The sequence below is a fragment of the Sapajus apella genome, unplaced genomic scaffold (genome assembly GCF_009761245.1).
Source record: "Sapajus apella isolate SASKATOON/1434 unplaced genomic scaffold, GSC_monkey_1.0 scaffold1, whole genome shotgun sequence".
In the NCBI taxonomy this organism is placed as follows: Eukaryota; Metazoa; Chordata; class Mammalia; order Primates; family Cebidae; genus Sapajus; species Sapajus apella.
The window spans coordinates 89224692-89242034 of record NW_022436941.1 but is presented as its reverse complement, the minus strand read 5'-3'; the positions used below and the strand labels follow the sequence as shown (position 1 = coordinate 89242034).

The 17343-nt window shown below is 37.7% G+C and overlaps 1 protein-coding gene across 1 annotated transcript in view; it reads right to left on the bottom strand.

Moving 5' to 3' along the window:
- Positions 1–8638, bottom strand: part of FGF10 (fibroblast growth factor 10) — an 81105-nt gene extending 72467 nt beyond the window's left edge. The window contains exon 1 of the mRNA XM_032281199.1: positions 7277–8638. Within this exon, the coding sequence (XP_032137090.1) occupies positions 7277–7607 (331 nt within the window). The 5' untranslated portion in view covers positions 7608–8638. The remainder of the gene's footprint in view (positions 1–7276) is intronic.
- Positions 8639–17343: the final 8705 nt, after the last annotated feature.

Sequence of the window (17343 nt, the reverse complement as noted above, 5' to 3'; positions counted from 1 at the left end):
AAATTGACCTGAAATTCTGGGATAAGAAGGGATTCACTGCAGAATCAAAATGAGGATACGGTCCTGATGGAGTACATTGAATTTACGCCATTGAAAATTTTTATGCAAAATTAAAATAAAACTATCAGTTTTAGATGACATGCATCTGAAAATGTCTAGGCCTCTGGCCCTGAATGTTACCTTGGGTGCCAAGTAATACTAATGAATGACTTTCCCTGGCTTGAAAAGTACGGAGCCAGTTCAGCAACCAGAGAAAAGAAATAAAAAAACAAACAAAAACCCAAGGAGGTGAAAATAATGGAATGAGGAAGAGATGATAAACTATTAGGGATTTACAATGCCTCAGAATGAGGGTTGTCACAGACTGACTCAAAACTATTAGGAAGAAGTCAATGAGCCTTGAATTGTAAAGACCCTATGAATATGTCAAGTTGTCCTCGACACAGGAGCAAAAAAAGTTAAGGATGAAATAACATGTTTGTTTATCAATAAAGCATGTTAACACAAGGTTCTCTTAAGTAATAATAATTATACGAAAACATTAAAAATACCTTCTTAAAAAAGTTCTAAATCTTGCAGCAATCCCACACTAATCAGAATTAGATGGCATTTAACCCACCCTATTCAGAATTGGATTCCAGTTGTATTGAAATTGTTAGGTTTGTTTAGTTGACAATTCTTTGAAATTCGGGGTATATCAACTTAATACTTTGCCTTCTGTTAGGTTTAGATGATTCATTAATAGCTCAATGACATCATTCATTTCAAGAAGGATGCTAAAACTTTGAAAATTAGTCATTAATAATGCACATACTGACAGAATGTGTATAGGTAAAGGTGGACAGCTTTAGGTTGAAGAATTATTAGGTGAACTATAAAATAAGGCAATGCTTTACTGCCAACACTATGAATCTATCAGATAGTAATTGGATGCACGTGTTAACAGCAGTAAAAAGTCACTGTCCAGTTGTCCACCTTACATGGGAATCTACTCTGAGTGTCTTCTTTGATTTATTGTGCCAATTAGAACACAGCGTTCAAAGAAAGAACACAACTGATCAGATTTAAAAGCAAGGGAGCCTTTAAGTTCATTATTTTGTGGGTGACCTGGCTCCCTTTTAGATATCTTGATACTTTTTATTTGTGTAAAATCTATACAAATCAAGTACTGGGTTTTAAACTGACTCTGTAAAACATCAACATTTTGTGTTTATTAATTCAGTATCAGAGTGTCACTGGTAGCTTCCCAAGATACATATATATTTCCTTTCACTAATTTTAAAGGCACATTTCTAAGTTATTCTTTGTTATACTGACTGGCACAGATAAAGGTAACATGCATTGAGAAGAAAGAGCAGTGATTACAAAATAAATGTTTTAAATCTGCCAAACAAAGTAATAAACACCCATGGTCAAATGTCAAATGTAAATTATCTTAGATCATTGCAATATACCATGAAATATATGAAAACTTCTGCATAAATGACTTGAAGAAAATGAAGTTGATTACATGTCTAGATTGTGATAAAACTGTATTAAAATTACATAAATATGAATTGTATGTCCCATCTTACTGTAAAATAAAAGAGATCTGTAATTTCTGGAAGGAAAATTCTAATATTTTACTTATATTAAGCAAACATCAACTATTAATGTTGACAAATGTTGGAACAGTAATACTAAAAATGTCATCTGAATTACTCTTCATTGCAAAGTTCACAGAATTAATGTTAAGATAGATTAAAATCACTTTGAACTAATACACATGTATTACTCTTCTTTCTGAAGCATAATAAAGAAATATTATTTGTACTACAATGTCAGATAAGCAAATGGACATTTAAGGCTTAGGAAAGATGTAGTTATTCATAGGCAGCCCATAAATGGGAGGAACATTAGTTCCATTTCAAATGAGCTGTCAACTTTTTTTTTTTTTTTTTTAAACATTTTGGCCTGTGGAAAGTTAGACATTTGGATAATAAATGGGGCTTGCTTCTGAACATTAAAGTAATTGTATAGGAATTTAAAGTGCTCATTCATGTTCTACTATAAGTTCTTTAAATTCTGAAGAAATGCACTGGAATAAAGCTTTTCAGTCTAAACTGGATAGCATAAATGTAGAAGAAACTATGAAGACAATGGGGTTTATTTGATCCTATAAGACACAATTCTACTCCTTTTCCTTTTGTTAAAATTCTGTGCCTAAACATCATTTTGAAAACACCTGCTTTTAAAGAGTCATCCACACCTTTAGGTAATAGGTTACTGAAATATCCAAGACCTAGAACTTGGTGTCTGAATTCTCATGCTCCAATACAGGCATGTGCTTCCTGACAACTGTTTCCTTAGGTTTCTCCTCATAGGTGGTTATAAATCAGGTTAATGAAGAGGAAATTCTCTTGAATTGTGCATTTTTAATAGATTTATGATAAACCATCAAAGTGGAGGGTCCAAATGGTAGGAATGCAATAAAGGTAACAGGACAATGTCATGTAAACATTAAATACAGTGCCTTCCACCTTCATAAATCCTCAATGTTCATGATTAAATGCTGCCGGTTATAAATTATGCAACCAAATTCTAGAAACAACCACAACTGAAATAAGACACCAGTGGAAGCCATAAATTGTCTATAGTTTTTCTTCCCAGAAAACTCTGTGTCTTTATTAGGAGATAGTTTTTGAGTTCCTATTTTCCTTAACAATTATTTTTTCTCACTTCATTTAGCTTCCTATAATAAGCTCTAGTCCTGGTTAAAAAGAAATAGTCCAAACCTTTAATCCCAGACAATAATCTGTCATTTTATATGGTGAAGTACCTTTTTGATTTGCAGGTATCTTTTAAAGTTTTCTTAATATAGCTTAAGTCTCTAAGATGTCACCCTTTTTAGAGTCCTGTATCAGATGTTTCTGCAACAGTCCAATTTCTCACAGGTATTTACAATCAAATTATTTTATTACACATGGGAACAATTAAACATTTGGCCCTCAGCTGTAAACAATTACTATATAAAATGACATTCACGGATTTTTTCTTAAATACTCATGTATTCCTAATGACCTCTGTTAACATAAGTGAGATTGATGTATGTGTATTTTATGTGTCTCCATAAACGATTATATTCCCAAACAGTATCAAAAGAGAGAGTTTACCTAGAGAATACACTAATCTTGTCTGATACCATGTGGTCACCTGCAATGATTCCTTTCATGTATTTGTTTTTCTTCAATTGTCATTTTATTTCTGTTCCAATTTAATTCTAAAGAACTGCTGGTGTTCACAGCAAGAAGCAAGTAAGGATTTGGATAATTTGTCTTTTTAAAGATTTGGGGTGTCAAATTCTAATCAATTGATATCCATGTTGGAAGTAGCAGACAGGTACAGTAAATAAGGTGAGATACAACCAATAGATTGGGGCTTGAATCTTGGTTCTGCCCATTTCTAGTTGAATTACCTTGGACAATTTACTTTTTTCAGAATTAGTTTGGATAGTTATAGGACTATTCTGATTATTAAATGAAGTATGTGTTTAAAGAGATTAAGCATATACTACATAGTTATTACATATTAATTTCTCTGTTGTCTCCCATACTTCTTTCCCAGAAAGGCCTTTGTGCCTCTTTTTGTGACTTTCCCTTTTGGGAATATCTATCCTTAGTTGTCTCATGTTTAGGGATACATTTTCCATTCACTAGATCCCTCTTATCTACAAATGACAACCATGGAAGAAGCTCACAGATTTCTCTATTGCCTCCCATACTTCTTTCCCAGAAAGGCCTATGTGCCTTTTTATGTGACTTTCCCTTTTGGGAATATCTATCCTTAGTTGTTTCATGTTTAGGGATACATTTTCCTTTCACTGTAGATCCTTCTTATCTACAAATGACAACCATGGGAGAAGCCCACAGCTGTTTTCCTCACATCCAGAAATAAGTCAACTGGTCCCAGTTGCAAGGATACCTAACAGCTGTATCCAGCCTAAGAGGTCAGAGCTAAAGCTGAGTGGTAAGGTTTCAAGGGCAAAGCTCTAGATGTAAAGAATGATAAAACAAAACCTAAATGAGCCCGCACATATCTAGTGACAGATACACCACAGCTATTCTAAATTATTCAAGCTTTCTCAGACTTCTAGCAGGAGAAACATAATTCATCTCTGCTCTCTTTATTCTACTCTCATATCATGGCAAAGAAGCAAACAGAAAGTATAGCTCCCTCAAAAAACATTATAATACTCATAGAGAGAAGAGCTTCTTTAGTACATGTGATATTTTTAGAACCATCGAATTTCTGGGAACTAGCTTTGGAAGTAGAAGTTAAAAATGATTTTGCAATACTTAAGGGTGATTGTCTTACTTCCCTTTTGTTAGCATTCTGCTGGCAAAATGCCAGTAAAACAGTTGTTTAATTACCCAGGACATCAAAAACATATAACCTCTTAGACAAGCTGTAACTGTATTTTAGCAGCAATAATACTAAGGTCAAAAGTAACAAAGAAAATTAACCTTCAAATAAGCAAACCTCAAAAGAACAGTTTTGTATATTGAGAATAATTAATAACTTGTTTAGGAAAATGTTACTGAAATGTGGTTTTTGGAAAAGGAACTGACACTCTTCAGAGGTTAGATATCCGAGTATTTAACAGGCTACCATTTGGTGGACAGGCTAGCTGGCTACCCTGTAGGCATGGCAAAAGTTTGTTCACATGTTATTATGCAACATTTATACAATATCTTAATGATACCATGTAGTTCAGCTGAATCAGTCCAGCTGGAAATTGTAGCAGCATTTAGATTACCCAGCCACATGTGAAATTAAGGCCTTTTCAATCTCTCATTTTTACTTGCTATGTTTTGATACAGATATTCTTGGAAAGCCTAAATTATTTACGGTTTGACAAGATTTAGTGAAATGAACTCCTCCCCTTTCACTTTTAACCATTAAGATTGTATTACCATATAAGATATTTAGCTTGTCATTATAAGAAATGCTTAATATATTTTATTACATAGAAAATAAAATATTAGTATATTTTGGGCAGTTAGGATGGAACTTTTCTACGCCCCATTTACATAATATATATTGTATATTTTCCTTCTATGCAAGTAGTTCCTATTGTAAAGATGAAATTCAGTGGGTACTGTGGAAATCATTTTACTATGCAGCTAATCACACATGATTGTTATTCTAGAAAATAGCAATTTAAGTTGTGTAAACTAAAACAGTAGATTTGTCCTTAAGTCACATCATAAAGACATTTAAAGTATAGCACAAACATTTTTTAAGAAGAAAAAGGATTGCTCAAGGATAACACTGAAATTTTATTATATTCTCTTGAGTTTTCTCCATGAAAAATAAGAAATCAGTCCATGGGATTTTTTTTTTTTTTTTTTTTTTTTTAATTCCCAGCTCACTCTGTCCAGCCCAGTGTTTGGACAGCTTCTTTCCCATCCTCCTAACTGAATGAGATCACACCATTTTATGTTAGAAGTAAAAGAAGGTTTAAAATTTTTAATTGAAAAACCTTAAAGGTTATACATAGGATCTAGTGAATTCAAGTAACAAATTACTTTTAAGCAAAAACAATTGTCATCATTATAACATGATTTCAGCTACTTTCTATGAATCAGGTATGGAATAGTTAATATCTCTAGTATGAAACATAAAATGAAACACTTTAAAAACATTTCTATGCATATTTTTATTTACTTGTAAGCATATTGTGAATTTCAGTAAATAAAAGCAGTGGCTGAGGAGGAATAGAAGTTAATGTTGAATGTGTATGCATCCCCACAGAAGAAAACTAAATCTTAATTCTTGCAAATTTGTATTAAAAAATAAAATGCTAAATTCTGTTCAACTGTCATTCCCGTTAGTACCTGGTACTTTCTAAACCAAGGAATCTTGAAATGTGTGACTCGTGTATTAAAGTTAGCTGACAATCTATGCTTAGAATTCCTGAACAACTAACACAATAAGTCCTCGTTAGAGGTGACTTGGAATTTACCATTGAGATAATGCTAAGTGGTCACTAAAGATGTTTAAACATCATTGTCTACTGTCTTCAGTGTGCCATTACAGAGCCTTGAGTTCCTTTCAAATAACAATCAATAGGGGATGAATAAGTCTCACCACTTGAAAGTAACTGAGAAAGGAAGTCAACAGAGTAATCTGGCTTTGCAGAGTTGATTCAAGAAGAGACACAATATACACCCCTCCTCTTCTAGTTCTATCTACCCCAACCAGCCCACACCCCTGCAAGAAGGAAACAAGGGAAAGAGAGAAAGGAGGAAAGAGAGGGCAAAGGCAAGACAAAATCTAGGGATGCCAGGAATAATTTGTGCTGAGGAGGAAACGTCACGCTGTGGGATAAACTATAGCCATGGAAACAGACTTATGACTTTTACTTTGAAAATAAAAGAATGACAATGAAATTTGTGTGAGGTCTGTGTGAATCCAGTCCCAGATGTTTACAATGCTGTAGTAGTATGGCTCTGCAATATGAGAGGTTTCGCCAGAAACAGTACAACAGGACACCACAAAGCAGCGCATACGCTATTGACAATGCAGACATGAGCATCATGTTACCAAGAGAGAAGGCAGGCAGAAGACAAATAGCAGCGGTGGTGCCTGAAAAGCTAACTTCATGGACTGCAATCACTCAAACTAAAATAAGGAACCCAAAACAAAACAAAACAAAAATCAAAACCAGAAAAATGCTTTTCGCTGATATCTAGAGGTGGTGGGGTAAAGGGATGGGGGTGGGGAGAGAGTGGAATTGACTTTTTTCCTTAAAGCTCCCACAAAGCCCCTATAATTGACAGTGGATAATTATTTTCAGCTTGAGGGGCCTGCCCCAAAACTCTTAACAAGAAAAAGTAAAGGGGGAAAAAATGTGTTTACTTGAGCCATTTCCAGAAGGAAGGAAAAAGAGCTCTTTGGATGAGGTGGGAAGGGCAGTGGAGAGAAAGAGGCATCTTTGCACTGCAGCAGCTCTCTTGGCTGCCCTGCGTGGTCCGGCTAGTGACAGGCTGGAGGGAAGGGGTGGATAGGGCGGCAAGGGGTGGGGGTGTGGAGGGAGCGCACTTAGGGGAGGGGATGCGGCAGCACAATGTATACACGGGAGGGGGGTGAATTAGTGTGAAAGTATTCCACTTAATCATTTTACAGGGGTTGGGGACGTAAATATTTAGCTGGCCACATCTGGAACAGATTTTTCCCCCCCGTGTGGGCTGGGGGTGGATAATTGGAAGGAAGGGAGCACGCATTTGTTACTTACTGTACGGGCAGTTCTCCTTCTTGGTCCCGCTGACCTTCCCGTTCTTCTCTATCTTGAGAAAGTACTTGGTGAAAGAGAACAGCTTTCTCCAGCGGACATCTCCTTGAAGGTGATTGTAGCTCCGCACATGCCTTCCCGCGCTGGAAGGAGAGGAGGAGGAGGAGGAGGAAGAAGAGTTGGTGGCCTCTGGTGACACCATGTCCTGACCAAGGGCTTGGCAGGTGACAGGGATGGAAGACACCAAGAACAGCAACAAGAAGCAGCAGCAGCAGCAGCCGCCGGGCAGGTGGGGAAAGGCTGAGGCACAATGTGTCAGTATCCATTTCCACATTGTACTGAAACTCTCGGCACTGGAAATTGTCGCATCAGAAGGAACATACTGGAAGGGTAAGACCTGGTGCAAAGCAAGGAGAGAGCTGGAGATGGTGGCTGCTGGTTAGCTCCCTCTGGGCGCGGATCTGGCCAGAAGTGAATGCACCAACATCCATAACTCCTCGGAAAAGCCAGCTGCCTCCCCTCGTTCCTTCTCGGGTCCGCTGCCTGAGCCTCTGGAGTCTCCCAGTGAATGGTGGATGTGGGTGGCCGCAGCAGCAGGAGCTGGTGGTGGCGGTCGCGGTGTTGGTCACCAGCGCTCTTCGCTCCCCCAGGAGTTACTTTGTTCTCTTCTTTACTCCTTTCTTCATGTTAGATGCCAAAAAGGTCTGAAAAACAGATGACAGCACGGTGAACAAAACCCAAGGGAGGTGGGGTGAGGGGCAGGGGGAGATATCTGCACCCCTCTGCGGCTGGCACCTTCTGGTCTCTCTCTGCGGAACCCCAGCCTGCGAGCCACTTCTAAAAGTGTATCCCTTTGGAGTTGTCAGAACTGGAGGCAGCTGCCCAGTCGCCGTTGTTTTCTTCCCTCTCTTCCTTTCTCTTTTTAGTGGTGCCTGCCGATTTGAAAGTCACTTTTTGTTTTTGGGGGATGGCGGCTGGTGTTTTGTTTGGACCTATCCCCCACCCCCTTCCTTTGGAGAGTCCACTTGTAAACAGGTTGAAGCCTGGAGTCGAAATGTCAGTGATTCTAAGCCAGAGGTGGGCTCTGCCTCTGCTGGTCAAACCTCATTTGCAGGGGTGGAGAAGAGGGGGGAGGGGGTCAAACTACGGTGGGACATCTGAAACCCTAGGCTGCTGGGAACGCCAGGGAGAGGGAGGGTGAAAGGGGCAGAGAAGGGGGTGGAGGAGCAGGGGAGCAAGGAGAGAGCGGTGCCTTTACTCCGAGCTCCGGGGCTGCCGGGTCCCTTCCACGGCTTGGCTGTCGCAGCAGCAGCCTCCGCCGGCGCCCCCAACCCTGGCTAATTCGCGGCTAAAGCGTCCTGTGCTCGCAGTATCCTCCTGCTTTCCGAAATTTACTGTCTCTCAGCCTGAACCAGTCCCCTCTGGGGAGCCCCTTTCTCACTTGTTTTCCAGCATTAGGATCTCCTCCCCCCACCCCCATTTCTTTTGGCAGTGAAGTACTTGAGAGCCACCTGGAGCCTGGTGCTTGGCTGACTTTTTCCCCCTTCTCACTCCCAGAAGAGGAGAGGGCTGGGAGAAAGCAGAAGATGCTGAGGATTTTAAACCCTCCAGAGCAGCAGATTATAAACTGGTCGGAGCGAGCACAAAAAAGGAAGACATAATTAGCGTCCTTTCCTCCTCTGCTGCCAGCTTCCAAGGAGGTCTCCGCTTTAATGAATCACTGATTTCTCGCTTCCGTTGCTGAAGTAAAAAGTTCGCACTTTGGCCCTCTCTGCCTTTTAAGCTCAGGGAGATTTATCGTCACCCTTAAAAGTTGCCTCTCTCTTGGCGCAAATGAAATCGGGGACCCAAATAACCGATTTCTAATTGCTAACATGAGCCCTTCACTGAATCACGCGTGCACTTCAAAGCGAACGCACTTTATTGAGATCGCAAAGATTTTACCATACAATTTGGCTGAATATCCCTGCTGTCTGTTTTCTTCTCTATGCAATTTCCTTTGCACTTTGTCATAAAGAGGAGTTTTTTTTTTTCTATCTTCATATTTAACGTTTAAAGGGGCCTGTTTTACAATATCAATGCACTACCAGTCTTCCTCTCTTCTCACAGTCTTTCACACCACCCCAACTCCTCCCTTGCTCACAGAAACTAGCCCACAACCCAGGTATTGACAGAACTAAGTCCAAGACTAGGAAGACTTTGCCAAGAATTAAGAGGCCCAAAAAAGGAAATACTGTGATAATCCATTCCAATTTGAATAAGAAACAGCTCCTAGAGGACCACTTCTTTAAGAATGACTCTAAACTAGGGAAAGTGTAACTGGAAGGAATGCCTAAACGTGTACTGGAATAAAGTCTCTATGTCACAGAGGACAGCTGGACATTTGTATTTTGTTGAAGCCCATAAAATTGCCAATATTTTGAGGTTTTGCACCTACAAAAGTGGTAATTTCATACGATTCAACCTAAATTTAAGCTGCCAATGTAAGATAGAGAAACACTTCAAGGTGAACTGGGAGTTTAACAACAGCAGCTATAATTTGGAGGAAACTAATTAGAAGAGCCTGTGTTCACACAAGCCAGGGTCCCTATAATGTGTGTTTGACCTCCATGTTGGTTGTGAACCAGAGGAAATGCAAAGAAATAAAATAAAAAAAAAAATGGCTTTAGAGATGAGCATTAGGAATGATTGCTTAATTATTTAGTGACTTGAAATATGGGTTTACATGAAAGTTCCTAAATTTTTCTGTGCATTTAAAGCCTTTGAACTAGAACCTGGGCAACATGATGAAACCCCATCTCTACTAAAATACAAAAAAATTAGCTGAGTGTGGCAGCTTGTGCTGGTAATCCCAGCTACCAGGGAGGCTGAAGCAGGAGAATCACTTGAAACCAGGAAGCAGAAGTTGCAGTGAGCTGAGATCGCGCCACTGCACTCTAGCCTGGGCCGCAGAACGAGACATCATTAAAAAAACAAAATAGAATCATTTAATACTAGAATTGGGATTTTAATTTCATTAGTTATAACTCATTGTAATGCTTATTTAGAAGATTTCAGCAATGTGGTGAACATTACCATAGGTTTTTAAGTTTAATATAATTCGCTCTAATTTCTGTAGATATTAATTGGAAAGTCAAGCAAATAAAGAGCATACGTCAAACAAGTCTTTTTCTTTAGGATATTGAAAAATGAACCAACAGTGCTAATTTCAATTTTTTAGTTCACAGTTTTATACCTGAGAGGACAAATGCCTGAAAGTAAGTGTACTGTTTACAGAGGATTTGGGTTTCAGCCCAGTGGTCCAGAAGAATCCAAATGTTTGAATTGACAACTAATTAAAACTACATGTTTTTTTAAAATTATGTTTGATGAAACCATACAATAAAGATTCTGCTGTGAAAAGTTACAAAACACAGGAAGTTATTATTTTGGGGTTTCTCTACAATAGGAACCAACACTATTGATGCCAGCTTGGGATTTAAACATTGTTAAACTCACCCTAGACATGCGTCCCTCCAATCCAAAGCTAGTCTCTTTCCCTCTCTCTCTCACACACATCTACCAACTTTATGTTCCAGTTGAAGAAGCTATTCAGATCTTTTAGCTATGAGTTTCTTTCTTTTTTTTTTTTTCTATCTAAAATAAGGGAAAAGACATCTTTAAACTTTCATATTAAAATCTGGTTGCAGCAGGTGCAGTGTTTGAAAGTTCTAGAGTCCCTTCGCCACTCTTCTGTACAGCTTGCTGACAAGAGGGCATTTACAAAACAGCCCAAAGGAAAAGCTGACATAGCTTTTTAGATTATATCTCATTCTTCTCTTTCTTTTCTGTACAGCCTTTCTTTTACAGCACAGTTGAATCCCTAAATACCCTACTACTTTGCATTGTTAGGTCACCTCTTAGGTTAGCCCGAGAAAGCCTGAGAAAAGTTCCACAGGAAAGATGCACTATTTAACGGAATTCAATCTCTCCCAATAGATTTGAATCACTAACATAAATGTATGAATGTAGATTATATCTCTGTAATGAGGCCTGAATCATTCTCAGTTACTTCAAAGGACTGAAATTCTACCTTCCTTTTTTAGCTGCAATAATCAGGTCTTAATGGGTTCCTTTATTAATTGTTTCTTTGCTAGGATTGAAAAGGACAGTACAAGCTTCAGATTAGAGTGGTACCTACTAATTCTCAAAGGCTGTTTTTCTCTTTTATCCAGCTTCTGGAAGGCATACTTTATTTCTATGCCCTAAATATATCTACTACAAAATTAGCTCTGCATTCAGGAAAATAGATGCAGCTTTTTGTTATACATAATGTCTTGAGAAATGATTTAGGCTTTTTAAAGCAAGACCATTGAAGAATCCTAAAACCTGGCTCGCGAACCTCAGAGAAGCAATCAGTGTATGTACGAGCAGTTCTTTCAGTAGCTATTCTGTTTGAGCAGTTTACTGTTTAAATATGTATTGCCTGGATTCTTTATGTTGCTCAGCACTATCTGTGGTTAACTTACAAGATGTGTGTCCTAATATGTGTGATGTTATTGGCAGTGTCAGTTAGCTGCTTCAGATAATGCTAAGTCAGGTCAAAAGTCAGCCAGGCTGTTCAACAATTTAGACATGTGCAGGCCTCATTTTTTCAGCCTGTGGTGCAGCCCTTATGAGTATGTGTTCCAGCCCATTTTTCCGTTTTGGACATAGGATATGCCAGTTTGAAGGCATTGTTAAGACTTGTGCGCTTCCCAGGCTGCAGCTAGAAATGATGCTCAGAATCACTCACATTTGGGTGAATGAAGGAATGATATCTTATTGTTTTTAAACCAGGAGCTTCAAGTGAACAGAACAGAGGTGTTATCCCACAGAGAGTAGTGTGCACTGCTTCAGAGCCAGTGAGAATCTTAGCTATAACTGGATCCAACACATGCATTTTATAGATGAATAAGCTGATACCCAGATGACTCCATGGTAGACCAGAATTTTGAACTCCTGTGATAGATGGTAGACTACTAACCTAATTTTTGCAGCATATGTCCTGTTTATTTTCTTTATCTCCCTCCCTGCTCCCTTCTTACCATTGACCACTCATCATTATAATATGTCTAAGATGCCAGAGTAGAAATGACAGAAAGGGTCAGGGCTTTAGTTATGGAAAACCAATTATATCTTTGCTGCAATAAATTAACAGAGAAAAGTAAAAAGTAGTTTAGTGTTGAATTATTAAGTAACAGCTGTTTAGCCAAAATAAATATTGATATATGCTTGGCAAGGGAGGATATTTTATCAATGCTTCCGAGGTGAACACAAAAAGTAATGAATACCTCATATTTTCAGGAGATCCAAAATTTTTTTTATAGAACCTGAATTTATAAGTTCCCCTCTACGAAATTGATGACACTTTATAGAAAAGTAGATTTATAATTTGATCCAGGTTTCTGTGTTCTAATGTTAATTTTCCACAAAGTAGTGTGATATTTCAAAGCATAGGTTGCTTAAACAATTTTTTTCAAAGTTGGAAACTAAGGTTAATTTTCTGTTCTCTCACTTTCAAACAGACTTAATGATCTGTTATTGGGAAGGAAATTTGGCCAAAGATGATAAAAAGGATCTTTTGAAACAAACAAACAAAAATTCTATATAAGAATGTTTAAAACATACAATAAATCACCACAAATTCCTGGAAACTGAACTTCACATCTTGGCACTAAACACAACAAACATATTTTCACAAAGCTGCTATTTGTCCCCTCCCAGCTGACGGTAAACATAACCTTCCTTTGACAAAACTGTGAAGTTTCTGAAGAGTTTTGTTTGTTTTCTGTGTTCCCAGCTGTGGTGCCTCCTTCTACTTCAAGCCCTGTAGGCATCTTAGTCCTGTTGCCTATGGCAAAATTGTAAACATTCTGATATTAGTCATTTATGTTTGTGAATTAGTTGGCAGATTATAATATTTTCTTTAAAGTTTTGATATCATGACAACAGACATGTAACTTTTTAATTTAATATTTATTGAGTGCCTACTGTATGCTAGGTAGGCATTGTGAATGCTGTCAGGTTTTTCCAATAAATAAGACAGAGAAACTTACCCTGTAAAGAGTATGCATACAGCATTGAATGCATGACTTGAGGCAGTTTAATTAATACCTAATTAAATTAATGGGAGCTTAATTTTGCCCATTAACGACGGGCAAAATATGGTTATCTTAGGTTTTGGAAAGCAGATATTGGAAAGAAAGATATTGGAGAAGAAAGAAGAGCCCCCGAAAATTCTTTTTGATTATCCTTTTCTCTACTACAAGAGCTAAGGGAAACTGTGACTTCTATTTATGGCTTCATGAAGGATTTTGAAGAGACTTGATTTTTTTCCTGTTTTATGTCCCTGGCACAATCCTTTTTTCTGGATTTTCCCTGCAGTGTGGAGATGTTGGTTGCATCCTTTCTGTCAACTCAACCTGACTTCCTCTCCTTTACTTCTGCTCCCTGACTCCTAGAAACATGTCTTGTTTTCTAGCTTATTATTTTAGTTACTTCCCAATAAAAGTTTCCTAATCCATTTGCTGTCCTCTGTGCCTCCTATTATGAAATATAATTTGACTTGATATCTATTCTATTAGAAAAATTTTGCCTAAGTGAATTATGACAAAAAGGGTGTATTATCTATGAATTAATATTAACAGAAAAATTATTGTGTTGGGGGCAATGCAATATTTGCTGTATTGGATTTCCTTGGATTGGCCCGCAGACCCATTCTTTCCCCTTCTCTGCCCAGCTCGGTACCGACATCTTTGAATCACCAGTGCTTTTTAATATAAGACTTGGACCCAGTTTTGTCAGTGGAAGCATGGAATCTTTAGATCAGCACACAGAAGTGAGAGAACTCCGGTTATTTCTTCCTCTTCTCCTCCTCTATGTTTTAGTGACACTTTTCTGGCAGTGACTGTATCCCTTCAAATTTACACTTCCCACTGGGTGACCCCTCTTCTAGGACTCTGGCTGTCACTGACATCCCTAAAATACTTCTTCGCCATCTTCCTTAAGCTCAAGAACTGGTAGCAGTTCCTGTCTATTGCTGGCCTGTCATCATCATCCTTTGTTTCTTTCACCTTACCTACACCTTTGTAACTAGTTACTTTATTAAAGCCTCTTTATTTAAATCAACTGGGAAGAATTTTGCCCTAGTCAGGACACTAACTTCAAACTGCAGTACATACCCTCAGAGTAAGTAACCAGTTCATAAAATGTGGTTTATTGGATATATAAGATAACAGGAAGGTGTGCCTTATTACAAAGCAGGTTATAAAGCATCTAATGCTTGCTTGGTGATATACAGGATTCTTTGAACCATACAAAAGGTAATGCTGCATGACATTTGCCCTCTAGAAATTTATAATCTAATATTGAATTTTGATTGATTATTGTAGAGCTTTTTATTTAGCTAATGATTTTGAGGTCTAAAATCAAAGAGTAAATTATTTTGATTGCTGACTGTTCAGTAAAATACATTTACATAAATGCCCTCAGAAAAGAAATCCAGTAAAGTAGAAATTATGTTCATAAATGACATACATTTATGGAAGACTCTAAAGTTCTAAATTAAAATCAGCTTTTTTCTTTTTAGTTTAAATATTTCCTAATATTAACCTTACTATTTAAAATTATTAATGTTTTCATAAGCAAACATGTTATACTGACATTTGCTAATAGTCTGATGTAGAAAAGAATGGGGGAAATTATTATTATTATTTTGTAGACTACTGAGAGTTATTATTCAAACATTTTCTTTTCAACTAGAGACAATTCTTTAAAAATGAAGAAATATTCAGCCCTCAGTTGTACAGTTAGGTGCAAAGTCTAAGTATAGCACCAAAAACTCCAAGATGAAATACATTTGCAGATAATTTTGTGTATTGCCCACTATCTAGACAGTGCCACACATTTCATAAACAAGTGACTTCTTATAGAAATCAATATAGCCTAGAGTCTATGAAGCCCAGTTCAGGGCTTAGTCTTTCATCCTCTCATCTTATAGCCCTGAGAATTATATAATTTTGTACCTTTATAGCTGGAAAATACTTTTTTTTTTTTTTGAGACGGAGTTTCGCTCGTTACCCAGGCTGGAGTGCAATGGCGCGATCTCGGCTCACCGCAACCTCCGCCTCCTGGGTTCAGGCAATTCTCCTGCCTCAGCCTCCTGAGTAGCTGGGACTACAGGCACGTGCCACCATGCCCAGCTAATTTTTTGTATTTTTAGTAGAGACGGGGTTTCACCATGTTGACCAGGATGGTCTTGATCTCTTGACCTTGTGATCCACCCGCCTCAGCCTCCCAAATACTTTAACTTTCTTAGTTCTACTGCCCTTACTTTACAGGTGAAAATATATATATATATATACACATATCTGGGAACATGAAGTAAGTTGGCTGCCTAGGATGTCAGGGCTGATAGTGACAAGCTGCTCCCTGTGCACTAAATTAGTGAATGGCAAACACTTCAACCTTACATACTTATGGATATAATGTACTTCCAAGAATAACGGTGGCCCTTTCTGAGGCTATGGGGCAGGAAGGGAGAGAGGGAACATTTCAGAATCTCTGGGGCATTTGGCACGTGATATTTGGAAAATTCTCAAAGTGTATTGCCATGTGTGCCTTTAGAAAATTCTGTCCTTCTGGTTGAAAACATTCTGGGCTATGCCTAAGTTAGGACAGCATCTTGATATGTCTCTTGAATCTTAGCTAGGGGTGAAGGAGACTGCTTTTCAGGTTAATGGTTCAACAGTAGGCCCTTTTCAAATTCATTTCTCCTCAAAAATCCATGATGTCTCCTTCTTACCTATAAGTTAAGTATAAATTCTGGCTTTCATATTCCTATTGCAGTGATATGGTTTGGCTATATCCCCACCCAGATCTCATTTTGAATTCCCACATGTAGGAGGGACCCAGTGGGAGGTAATTGAATCATGGGGGCAAGTCTTTCCTATGCTGTTCTGATGATAGTGATTAAGTCTCATGAGATGTAATAGTTTTAAAAAGAGGAATTCCCCTGCACAAGCTCTCTCTTTCCTATGCCTGACGCCGTCCATGTAAGACATGACTTGCTTCTCCTTGCCCTCTGCCATAATTGTGAGGCCTCCCCAGCCACATGAAACTGTAAGTCCGATTAAACCTCTTTCTTTTGTAAATTGCCCAGTCTCAGGTATGTCTTTATCAGCAGCATGAAAACAGACTGATAATTCAGTTATCAGCAGAGGTTTGGCTGTTTTAATTTGATATTTGAATTATATTGGCAGAGGAAGAAAGAACGTAGAAATATTTATTTTGCCAACTTGTGAGAAAGAAACGTTCTTTTTCGTTACACCACTGAAGCCATGTTCATTTGTGGGTGAAATAAGGTAGATTCTTCCTACTTTATAGCACTAGATAGTAATGTTTATTTATTTAGCTGGTATATTTTTAGTGTTTCACCTATACTTGCTGTTTCATATATATATTTGTTCTAAAAACAGGAACATATATATATATATATATATAAATATATAATTTCCTAAAATATATGTGAGAAATATTTTAATCATGTGTTTTCTACAATTTGAAACTTAGTTGTGGGAAATCACCCAACTCATTCCTGTCATTTTACACACACACACACACACACACACACACACACACACACACACACCCCTTCAAGGAACTCTTGTTAGACACCTAGTCTTGTTTTAAATTTGAACAATAAAGCTTGTCAGATCATTAGGAATAGATTGAAGAAAATAATAGAAAAGTTTAAAGACTTACATATATAATTTTGGCACAGTTCAATATCTACCTATAACAGATAAATGTTATTTATATGAATTATTGCTAGATTCTGTGTTTTAGAGGTCAACTTCTAGACTGACAGAAATAATGCTAGTAAAAGAATTGCATAGTACGAAAATTGTAATTGGAAGGCAATTATAAACATTTGATTTATCAAAGAAATTTAAGTGTTTTATGAATAGACGTGTAAGTTATTTGCCTCCAGTCTGACAAGATGGGGGAGAAAGTAGAAAGGAAAATGTACCTTAGATACATAAGCCCAT